At 33.9% G+C, this 12731-nt stretch overlaps 1 protein-coding gene across 1 annotated transcript in view; it reads right to left on the minus strand.

Annotated features, from left to right (window-relative positions):
* Positions 1 to 1544: 1544 nt before the first annotated feature.
* NMU (neuromedin U) overlaps positions 1545 to 12731 on the minus strand; it is a 37226-nt gene continuing 26039 nt past the window's right edge. The window contains exons 7-10 of the mRNA XM_060654988.3: positions 11201 to 11275; positions 7088 to 7141; positions 5742 to 5781; positions 1545 to 1681 (exon numbers count right to left, since the gene is read on the minus strand). Of these exons, the coding sequence (XP_060510971.3) occupies positions 5746 to 5781; positions 7088 to 7141; positions 11201 to 11275 (165 nt within the window). The 3' untranslated portion in view covers positions 1545 to 1681; positions 5742 to 5745. The remainder of the gene's footprint in view (positions 1682 to 5741; positions 5782 to 7087; positions 7142 to 11200; positions 11276 to 12731) is intronic.

The raw sequence follows: 12731 nt of genomic DNA on the forward strand, positions 1-12731 counted from the left end.
CTTTACGTAGAAAGCCTACACAGGTGGATTCCTTGGTGGTTAGGTTAAGGAAAGGATGTTTACTGGTAGCTGCCAGGAACGTGAGGAAAATATTTGATATTATCACCAAATAAGGTTATATACATGGTCACAGAGATATACTGGTAGGATTTGGAAAAGAAGAAAAAAAAGTTTTTAGTGACACAATTTTAAACTCGGGTTCACTATTAGACCGTTCCACCTGTAGTGCCCAGTTAATATTTAATGAAAATCTTATACTCCTGGTAGCCTACATGTTGTGTTTGTATATAAAATATTAATTTGTTAAATATAAAATATTGTAGAACATCCCACAATTTTTGTAACCATGTTTTGGTATTTTTTCTTCTTCTTCCTTTTTCTTTATATCCTGGGAACCCTAAAATGTAAATAACCTAAGTCTCTCTGTATTTCTGAGAGGCCTGAGGAACTGCTGCTTAAATTAATATTCAACTGGTTTTATTTTGACCATCCAAAACCCTAGCTAGTTGAGTTACTAATCCTCCCTATTCTAGAGTCACCCTCCTCTAACCAGCCAGCCTGCTTTGTGGTGGAGGAGGTTATCCAAGAGGGAAGTGAGAAGGGAAAAACCCAGGGGAACCTGAATGGAAATAATCTCAACATCCATCTGAGGTTAATTCTGTGTCCAATAAGCACTAATTTGATGTAAAATGTTTTCCAAGTGTGTTCATGATCCTCTACTGGTGACACTGTTTTCTTTCTGGTAATGGATGACACTGGTTGCCTTTCAGATGTTGCAGAGTGAAATGGCTTATTTTGAGATAAGTTGAACACTACTTGTTGGTAGAAAAAGCTAACCCCCTGATATGTTTGTAGTAATCAGATATTTATTGTACAGCAGATAAATCAGAACTTACTTATTGGACTATTTGATGGATCATGGCCAACTTCAACTAGTGTAGTTTTAGTTGGTATTCACATTCTAAGAGAGTAAGTTACTGGACACTATGGTATTATAAGAGTTGGTTACTTTGTCACTGATGAAATCCAAATAGGATAAACTAAAACAGCTCATTAAAAGTCAGCTCTCTTCTGAGTGCCTTTAATAAAAATAACAAAAAAGCATGTGTATCAGTACAGTTGACTCTGAATAACACAGGGGTTAGGAGGGTCCTCCCATGCATCAAAATCCTAGCACAACTTTTGACCCTCCCCAAACTTAACTACTAATAGCCTACTGTTGACCAGATGCCTTACCAATAACATAATCGATTAACACATATTTTGTATGTTATATGTAATGTATGCTGTATTCTTACAATAAAGTGAACTACAGAAAAGAAAGTGTTATTAACAAAATAATAAGAGAAAATACATTTACATTACTGTACTGTATTTTTTGAAAAAGTCCTTGTATAAGTGGACCTTGCAATTCAAACCCATGTTGTTCAAGGGTCAACTGTACTGTCAAAAGCTGCAGGGATCTAAGGAACATCATTATGTACAGCTTTATTATCTAAGAAAAAAATATTTTAAGGTTTTTAAAATTTTTGACAAATTAAACATTTTATAATCTCAACCAACTTTTATTGAATATGTTTACAACACACGGATTGTCAAATACAGTAAGTTTAGCAAGGATTGTTTTTGAGAAGAAAACAAAATGTCAACATTTTGCTGCTTCTGTGGAAAATTGTTGGTCCTGTATAAAAACAAAAATTAAGTTTAGAGTCAAGTATAAATGAGTCTGTGAAGGAGGGTAGGCAATGTTAGCATACAGACATTTCTATAAATATTTCTTCATGTATGATAAAATTGACATCAGGGCCATTTCTCAGCTATTCTTCAGTCTGTATAGTTTTAGTTATTAATCTCTCTCTGATAGAACACTCGTTCTATGTGTATTTCCCAAAACTTTATACAGTATTTAACTATATAAAAGTGGTTTCCTAAAGCTCATTGATGCCAGTAAGATCTAAGAATAAAATATTTTAAAATTTGCACAGTTATTCCTCATTTATTTATTTCCTTTTGTATGTGCAATTAAATCAAATTCCATTTTATGTCTAACCATTTTTTAAAATGTCTAACCATTTTCTAAGTAAATAGAAGTCATCAAGACAGAGAAAGATCTCATATAATCAGATGAAAAAAAACAAAAAATGATTATTGAGCTGTTTATGACACAATATAACGAAATCTTAAGTTAGTCTGTGTAAACCCTAATCTTGAAAACAATCCAAATAAAGCAATTTTTGTCAAATTCAGAGAGAATTTTTAACTAAATTAACCAAATCATAGATTAATCTCCATTTCACATTTGTGAAGACTCTACCACTTGGTTTGGTGTTACAATCACAGACATTTTTTTCAATTAGTATTAAACTATTTTTTGTCCACATTTTATAAATATCTCTATCTTTGTAATATTATAAAGCATAGCTTCTTTTCCATTGACCCTTTGGTCTTAGCTCCTTAAAAAAATAAAAAATTAAGAATATATTTGCTCAGGGGCACCTGGGTGGCTCAGTCGGTTAAGCATCTGACTTCAGCTCAGGTCATGATCTTATAGTTCTGAGTTCGAGCCCCATGTCAGGCTCTGTGCTGACAGTTCAGAGCCTGGAGCCTGCTTCGGATTCTGTGTCTTCCTTTCTCTCTCTGCCCCTCCCCTGCTCACACAAATACTCTCTCTCTCTTTCTCTCTCTCTCTCAAAAATAAACCTTAAAAATTTTTTTTAAAAGAATATATTTGTTCATATTTCTGATGTGAATATAACAGGCCTTTGCTAAAATAGGAATTAATGCCAAATATAGTCCAAAAATTTAAGTTCCTAATTTTGCCCCATGAGCACATTAAAATTTTCTTCACTTTTTCAATATTTGTCTCTTTTATTTCTTTCTTGTCTACTGAATTGGCTAATGCATAAGAACTACATTAAATAAGAGGTAACAGAGCATCCCTGTTTTGTTCCTGACATTTCAACAGAAATTCTTCAAAGTGTTTTACTATTAAGACTGCTACTGACTTTGAGACCATTATATAAATAACGTTAATAAAGATTCATCTCTTTCTAGAAGATGTTCTTTTAAAACATCAGAAATTGGGAACGCCTGAATGGCTCAGTTGGTTGAGCGTCTGACTCTTGATTTTGGCTCAGGTTATGATCCCAGGGTTGTGGGATTGGGCTCCATGCTAAGCGTGAAGCCTGCTTAAGATTCTGTCTCTGTCTCTCTCTCTCTCTCTCTCTCTCTGTCCTCTCCCAGCTTGTGCACGAGCTCTCTCTCTCCATCTCTCTAAAGTTAAAAAAAAAATGGACAAAAATAAAATAAAACATCAGAAATTGATGTGGAATTTTGAGATGATTAAATAATTTTTCTTCTAATGGTGAACATATTGTAAAAGAATTCCTGATGTTGAACCATCCTGAGTTGTTGGAACAAACTTCACTTTTTTGGAGTTATATAATTTTTAAAATATACGGCTGAATGCAATTTACTAGTATTTCTTTAACATTTTTGCATTGATATTTATAAATAGAATTGACCTATAGTTTCTTTTTATATACTACTTTTATAAGGTTTTGGTATTAGTATTTGCTGGCTTCATAAAAAATATTTTGAGATTTTCTTCCATCGCTGAGCTGTAAAAGTTCAAAATCCATTGGTCTAGTACTTTTGAGCAGGGAGTTTCTAGATAACGTTTTCAATTTTTTCCAATGGCCATTAGTCTGTTCAGATTTTTTTTCTTTCTTCTGAAGACAATTTTGGTAGTATCTACCTTACCAGACAATCCTCCATTTTATTCAGGTTTTCAAATGGGTAGGCACAAGATTTACAAAATACTCTCTTATGGTTTCCATTTCCTCTGTATCTGTTTTAATGTCCTTACTTTCATTTGTATTTTTGCATGTTTATGGTTTCTCCTTTTTTTTCTTGATTAGGGTGGGCCAGTTAGGCTAGTTTATTTTATTTTATTTTTTGCAAATAATCAGATTTTGCTTTACCAATTATTCTGTTTTACTATTTTATAATTTATTAATTTCATTTTTCATTTTATAATTTTCTTCCTTTTGCTCTCCTGAGGTTCACCTTGTTGTTGTTTTTTAACTTTTTAAAGTAAATCCTTAATTCACTCATTCTTTCTTGCTTGACAGTATTTAAAGCCTTGTATTTTCTACTGAATATGGCTTTGGCAGAGCCCCATAAGTTTTAACATGCAGTATTTTTATTATCTCTTTATTTTCTAGATATTGTAAATTTTTTGGTATTATCTTCATTAGTTAGAAATAGTACATTTTGATTTTTGTTTTCATGAGAAAGTATTAAGAAATTTAATATTCTTAAGCTAACTATGTATTTAAGGGTTGAGATGGTGATATGAAAAATATATTTGCAAAAACATGCTAAGCACAAAATCTGCATTTAAGATTATATAAAGTTAATAGAATATACTTTTATTTGCATGGTGTAAATTTATCAACCTGCATTGGGTTTAATTTCAAAATTCACAGCCTAATAAGATACTAGGATTAACAAATTTATTAAATATGTAGGGCTATCCATGTTGGAGATGTCTACTATCTCCAACATTGATGTGGAAAACTGAGTCCCAAAGTAGAAGTCATGCTCTCATGTCTTCCCACGTTTTCTTAGTTCTCTAGAAATGGTAAATTACAGCTTTTATAAAGAATCTTTGAATACAGGTCACTTGGAAGACAGAAATGCATTCAGTCTGTAAGTTCTGGCCTATTATGGTGGACACTGATCATCACAATAAGAGACAACCTCTGACATATTACTTGCCCAATAAATGATGATAAGGTCAATGTCTCTGAAACAGTGAGGACTATTGTGGTATAGTCTTCATATGAAAATGTTGGGGTTCAGGGGGGAATGATCAGGAAAAAAAATTCTTGAGGCATCTTTTGTGCAAAAAATGGGGTTTCATTCAAACACCGACAGGACCCGTGAGCAGAAAAGGCTGCATTGCAGATGTGAGGAGTGGCTGATTATATACTTTCAAATTGGGAGGGGGCTGGGGTAGTGTAAGTCTCTAAGGAATTCGGAAGCAAGATTTCCAGGACCTTGAGGGGCTAGCTGTTGTTAGGAAAAGGTCATTTATTACTGTCTAGTAAAACCTTAATCATGAGACCCTTCAGATGTATATCAGGGGGCCATATGCTTGGAGTATGGTCGCTAACATATATGTCTGGAGGGGGTAGAGATGAAGAAAATTTCTAAAGGAATTTTTTTATGTTAAAGGAGACTTACAGGATCCTAGAAGTGAGGTTAATGTTAAGCTAAGATTCTCTTTTGCCTTTAGCAAAGTATTGACATTGAGGCAGTTGAGTTCCTAGAAGAAGGTCACTCTGCCTGTCTCAAGGACTTGTCAGTGGGCTGTAAGTTGTAAGGAAATTTAACTTTGTCTTTTGCCTTTGTTCCCCACATCAGTCTGAGGAACACATGGCAGCACATCTGTCCCTCAAATACGGACATTTTCCATCATATAAAGCCCCCACGGCCCCTATAATGGTATGTGCATTATTAATATTAATATTATTAATGTTTATGTGCACACACAATCAAGTAATAGAAATATACTGAGCAAAGCTTAATTTGTGAATATCTGAAAATGACAGAAATTTTCAAACTGGGTTGAATTGTGAAGCACATACCATTTTTTTTTTATTTTATCTTTTTTTTTTTCAATATATGAAATTTATTGTCAGATTGGTTTCCATACAACACCCAGAAGCACATACCATTTTAAATGTAACCTTCTGACCTTCTTCCATTGCGTGGCTAGAAAATAATAAATTAGAAATAAATCAGTAAACTAAGGAATGAAGTTAATTTTCATACAAAGCAACCTAATGATTTCGACGGGTATTATTATTTCTTCTTTTATCTAGTTTGCTCATCTTTCCATCCGTTCTCCACTTCATTGTTAGAGTTAGTTTCCAAAATGCAAATCTTACCATATAGCTCTTCTTAACTTAATAATAAAGTTGAAATTCCTTAGTTAATTATTTCACTAGTTAATTCATGTTGATTCTTCAAATTCAGCTCTTAAAACCTTCTCTGTACCTCCTCCACTCTCTGACCTGGGTTAAGTGCATTTCTTTTAGAAACCACAGCCCTGTGGGCACCTGTGGGCTCAGTAGGTTAAGCATCCAACTCTTGATGTTGGCTCAGGTCATGATCTCAAGGCATGGTTAATGAGTTTGAACCCTGAGCTGGTCTCTACACTGACAGCACAGAGCCTTCTTGGGATTGTCTCTCCCTTTCTCTGTCTCTGGCTCTGTCTCTCTCTCTCTCAAAACAAATTAATTGATTAAAAAAGAAAAGAAAAGAAAAGAAAAGAAAAGGATATGAAGGAAAAGAAAAAGAACCCACAGCCCCTGAATTGAAGGTGCATTTAACATAGTAATTTGTATTTGTTTATTTATCAGTTTCCTGTATTAAGCTGTAAACTCTTAGAGTATAAGAATGGAATCCTATCTATCTGCATACTTCTAACCTTTGGAACATTGCCCAGCACCCAGTAGAAATTCAAAAAATAGTTGCTAAATAAATGAATAAAAAAAATCTCTGGTAATGTAGTAAGGATGCAAACATTTTTTTGGCAAGTGTAACTACTTAGAAAGAAACTCACATTTCACAGACAATTTGGACATACAAAACACTAAATGCAATTACAAAGTTTTTCTACTTACAACCTCTAGTATAGTTGATTGTTTTACTTTTAAAAACATGAAAACAGTCATAATTCTTCCAGTATCTCCTGAATCAAATATTTAGTAAATATTTCTTTGGAACTTAAGGAATAATGCATCTTTAAGATACTCATTTTCTGCACACGAAATTTTAGAACTAAACTGTTTAATGGGTGAAATTTGGGGTATTTACAAACATGTAGAGTGGATTAAAGAAAAGATCAGAGGTACCATAACATTAAAACAATACGGTGGTGGAAGAAGTTAACCTCAGACTATAATACCTGATGTCAGACATCTATAAACAAACTTCAACTTAGTGTAAATAAATGCACAGGGTATTTTTCAATTTTAATATTGAATGATTTTTTTTAAATACAGTATTTGCATACCCTGAATAAAAACTGTCTCCGAACTTGGCTTGCAATAGGACCTTGGAATTCTTCCTGGAAGAGAAAATGAGGGCATTACAAATCAACTAACAGTAAAAATAAGTGAAAATTCTTCTTGAGAGTATAGTGAAGCTCAAAGGTATTTTCAGGTATCATAATTAAACAAAGAGGGAATCAAGGGCTTGAGTACATAATTCATACCAATAAGTAATCTTTGTATGTATACCTGAAGAATTTTCAACTAGCAAAATCGCCAGGATGTTATATTTTAAAATAATTTCCTAGGGGTGGCTGGCTCAATTGATAGAACGTGCCACTCTTGATCTCAGGGTCATGAGTTTGAGCCCCATGTTGGGAATAGAGTTTACTTTAAAAAATTTTTTTAAAAAACTAATAAAATAATTTCCTTATCAACATAACAGCTTCTAGGAAGTTCATCAGTTGTATGTATATTCATCGGTAAGTAGAATGAGAAATGACAGTTCATAGATAATTAACTATATCTAATTTTGTTTGAATGAAATATTTCCTTTAAAATACATACTGTATGTGCTAACACTTGAACAGGGAAAATATAAAATGGAATTGTGTCAGAGCTAAAATACACTATATTTCTATAAGGAATTGAAATTAAAATTGAGGGACAACTTTGGTAAACCATATTTATTCAATGAGACTTGAGTAGAGATTTTCCCAATATAACATATTCACAGATATTATAATGAAAAAAATACCAAATGGAAACAAACAAATTATTCAAAATGGGTATATTTTGAAGTACTTCTTTTCTTAAAACACTTCATTTTTAGGGGCAGCCGACTTCAGCTCCGGTCATGATCTCCTGTTTCACAAGTTCGAGCTCCGCATCCGGCTCTGTGCTGACAGCTCAGAGCCTGGAGCCTGCTTCAGATTCTATGTCTCCCTCTCTCTCTGTCCCTCCCCCGCTCAAGCTCTGTCTCTCTCTCTGTCTCAAAAATAAATAAACATTAAAAAAATTTTTTTAATTGCATTGTAAACAATGGCAAAAATATTTAATATTTTATGGTTTTCATAAAATTGGTTATTATAGCTTCCTATTTTCAACAATTTATTATAAAAGTGTCAGGATGGCAATCACTATGAAATCTGTCATCAAGACCTTTTAAAATTATTCTGTAATATAAGTATAATCATATATTTAAATTCTAAGAAACAGCCCTGACATCTGTTAATATTCTGAAATCCCTTATTGATTTGGGGTACCTGGATGGCTCAGTCAGAAGAGAATGTGACCCTTGATCTTGGGGTCATGAGTTCGAGCCCTACGCTGGGTGTAGAGATTATTCAAATAAATCAATAAACTTAAAAGAAAATAAAAATAAATTCTGCAATAGTTGCTTTACAACAAATAGATCTTAAATTCTCAATATTTTGTATCTAATTCTCATCCTGACTATAAACTCTCCAAATTACTTAATATTTAAAATATACTTATAGAGGAGCACCTGGGTGGCTCAGTCAGTTAAGCCACCGACTTTAGCTCAGGTCATGAACTTGTAGTTCGTGAGTTTGAGCCCCCATCAGGCTCTGTGCTACAGCTCAAAGCTTGGAGCCTGCTTCCCAATTCTGTGTCTCCCTCTCTCTGCCCCTTCCCCTCTTGTGCGTTCTCTCTCTCTCTCTCTCTCTCTCTCTCAGAAATACTAAATGAAGAAACTTTATTTTTTAAATGTTCACAAAGAAACTATATATTTATATGTTTATATAAGAAAAGTTATATATATTAAAAATATATATATTTATATATTCTATATAAGACATATTATATTTCATACAAGATTCTATACAGATATATATATATCTATATATATATTTATATATTCTACATATTAGAAATATATATATATATTATATAAGAAAAAAAAAGGCAGGGAAAAATGTAACTTAAATAGTGGCAAAATTTAAAATCTTCAAGCCCAAACACACAGGTCTTTTTAGTCTTATTATTTAGAGATAGAACTGCATATAAAAGAATTTGGGAAGTAGGAATAAAAAAGATGTAGGTTTGGAAGTGAGGATGTCTAGCAAAGAACATTTAAGAAAAGTGTTTGAATACACTAAGATCTGAAAACTCCTTTTCTTTAAGAACACAAAACATTTCACTACCAAAAATCTGTTTTAAAATTAGGTGATATAGGCCCAGAAAGCTGACACCCTACTGTAATTTTTTTTTCTATTCATGTCTTACACTCTTTTCTTTCATCGGTTCCTGTGAAACTTGGCTTGTTGCAAAATACTTTCAGGAGTGATTTGTCCAACAGGATATTCTGCTAAGTTAAGAGGTCACTTATGCAGCTAGTTTTCTGGAAACAGAGTCTCACTCAACGTGGAACATCCAGACAAAGTACCTAATTGGCCACAGTACTGAGTGTTTAGCTTTGGTAAACAATGACACTGAAGCGATATAGTAAACTAATCATTTGCTGGTGTATTTTAAGAAACTGGATCTTTAAATTGGAATCTTACACTATTCATAAGTCAAGCAAAGTCTTCAGAAAGTAAAAGTTAATTCAAAAAAGCGTGTATTATTTCTAGAAAGTTTGTTGACAACATTTTTTTTTTTCATACTGGAAATCCCAAAATTTTAAGAGGCTGGAGTTCCTCTGACATTTCTTATTCAAATTGGCAACAGCATTGTCTTCCTTGATGGAAGCTTAGTTTAAGAATGTGAAGATTTAGGAGGGAAGTAGTGACCATAAAAATAAATTTTGAGGAATTTCTTTGCCTAAACCATATGCATTTTTAAAAGTATTTGAAGACTTTTGGTAGGATTTTAAGAATAAAATTAACATGATACTTAAATTAAGGGAAAACCTAACAATAAAATAATAGAAGTATCTGGGGTGCCTGGCTGGCCCTGTCAAAAGAGCATTTTGATTGTTGATTGTGGGGTTGCAAGTTTGAGCCCCATGTTGGGTGTGGACATTACTTAAAAATAAGGTCTTTTATTTTTCTAATAATTTTTTTAATGTTTATTTATTTTTGAGAGACACAGAGAGAGAGAGAGGGAGGGACAAAGAGAGAGGGAGACAGAGGATCCAAAGCAGGCTCAGCGCTGACAGTAAGAGCCAGACGCGGGTCTCAAATTCACAAACCACAAGATCATGGCCTAAGCTGAAGTCAGACATTTAACCGACTGAGCCACCCAGGCGCCCCTAAAATAAAATCTTAAAAAAAAAAACAAGAAGTATCCAAGATTAGACAATAAAAAGAACAGCATAATGAAAAAAAATATTTGCCTAGACCAGGAGTCAGAAAGTTCTGCTGTAATCTCTAAACTCACTTACTAGCATCGTCTTGGGAAAGATCTTTATTCTGAGTTGTTTCCCCTTTAGTAAACTGGGGACAAGAGTTGTGTATTAACAGAGTTGCGAAAAGAATAAACTGAGGTAATATAAGACTTAAAACTGTAATGCATCACAAAAAAGTAAGGCATCACTTAAAATAATACCTAGAAACTTTTATCATCGAGAGAGTTAGGATTCCTTTTCAATGACAATAAAAATGCCACAATTTCTAGTTAAAAATGTGTTAAAAGTCAGTTGCATTCATCTTAAACATAGATACTGGATTTGGGCCATATTTTTAATTTGAAAAACCAAAGTGCCTGCATTTAATTTCTGATATATTTACTTCACGAGCCTTACTCTTCCTAACATTTTAAGACTTGGGTAGAAAGCTTACTGTCCTAGCCAGTTGCCAACCACACACGGAGGGCAATGAATTGTCCTTCATCTTTTCTCCTATTTCCTACCTAGCGACTAGGCATGCTGCTGTGTCCTCCCTTCAACCAAGAATAGGTCTCCTCCCTGGGAGGGTCACAGCCCCGGAAGGGAATCTAACCCCAGTTTTCCTCATTGGCCCCCAGCTTGAACCCAAAGGGACATAACATGGAGAGGGGGAACAGTTCTCTTCTTCCTGAGTGAAAATGGTTCTGCCAACAGACGCTCTTCCACAGGCCAACTGGGTGTTTATGTTGGGCTTAGCCTGAAAAGGAGGACCTTACAAACCACCACGACTGGGAATTACTGGTCCCACAAAGAGCGGCAAGGCAAGCATGCGGTCTGTGTTACATACGTCCAGTCTGAATCTCTTCGTTCTTCTCTCATGCAGGTGAGGAACAAGCTGCAGTAACGGATGCACGACAGACGACTGAGAGACATGAACACACACACATGATGAGCACAAAAGCTTCTCAGCATTGAGCATAAAGACAGTTTCCTACTTGTTTGGTTTTGGTTTTGCTTTTACCCACTGTACTTGCTCCAGACCAAAAAAGAACGAGAAAGGTGTTAGGTAATACAGCCCTTGGAGAGCACTTCAAAGAACCTGGAGAGTAAGCTAAGACACTGAATGAAATATGGTAGCTCTATGCTACGTTGAAGAACACTGTTCTTAGGGTGTCAGCTCCATCACCAGCTGCCAGCAAGGAGACCATTCTGAGAACCTGCAGTTCTCAGAGTCTGCCTGCTTCCAGACTTCACGCAAAAATGATTTGGACGGAGGAAACCTACTCTGTGAGAATCAGTTTTCCACTATGAAAATGTACATCTGGAAGATTCTCCTGTACACACATCTGGTCATCTCCTTTACAAAACATATATTTTGTTTAAAAGTGAACATACGGAACAAGACAACAGGGGACACAAAAGGTGACAAATGTGTCATCGAGAGTGAGAAACGTGACTAAGATACATTTTCTCAAAATGTAAAGATGCCAAGTGGAAGAAAATGAAAGTACATCCGAGACATGTAGTTACCTGTAACAGTTTCATTTTAAGGGCATGGCTTGAATTGAACCTTCTCACAAATATTAAATTCATTTTTCAAATGGATTACTTTAAACCCTATATAATGGTTATTTGTTAATCAATTCAATCTGTATTTGGCCTAAAGCCAGTATAACCTAAGTTTCAACTCCTCATACATAAGAATATTCCATATGATATTTAAAACTGAGTTTATATTACAGTTATCTTTCCACAGCTCCTCATTCCCTAAATTGGTCCATGATAGTGAGTCACAATCACAGAAGGAATACTATAGTCAAACAATTATTATTAAGCACTCTAGATTAAAACACCAGAATAGCATTTTTAAAATCCATTCATATAAAAAGAAAAGCTACTACTAAAACTGCACAATTTAGAAGTAAACTGAATTCAAGTTACTGGTATCCAGCTAATCTTAGTAAATTCTCACATTAAAAGCCTAGTTACAAATAAGGAGACCTGAGGAATAGAAGTGGGTATTTCTAGTTATATTTAATGACATTTTCGGCAATCATCTTCTAAAATAATTCTTAAAATGACTTTGAATAAATCTGTTTTATCCTTGCACTAATTGATACCTAAAGCAATATGTTTTTCTTAATCATTTGCACTTTTTTTTTTTTTTTTTTTTTTGCCTCTAGAATGTAGATTTCATGACAGGAGGGGATTCTTTTTTAATTTTCTATTGTATTCACTGCTATATTTCTAGTACCTAGAGTTGTGCTTGGCACATAATAGATACTCAGTAAATAATTATTTAATGAATGAATAAATACATTTAAAACACATGTAGTTAAGATATAAAATAAATTAATGTGTAATAAATATTAAATTCC

The sequence above is a fragment of the Panthera onca genome, chromosome B1, assembly GCF_046562875.1.
Source record: "Panthera onca isolate mPanOnc1 chromosome B1, mPanOnc1 haplotype 2, whole genome shotgun sequence".
NCBI classification, from domain to species: Eukaryota; Metazoa; Chordata; class Mammalia; order Carnivora; family Felidae; genus Panthera; species Panthera onca.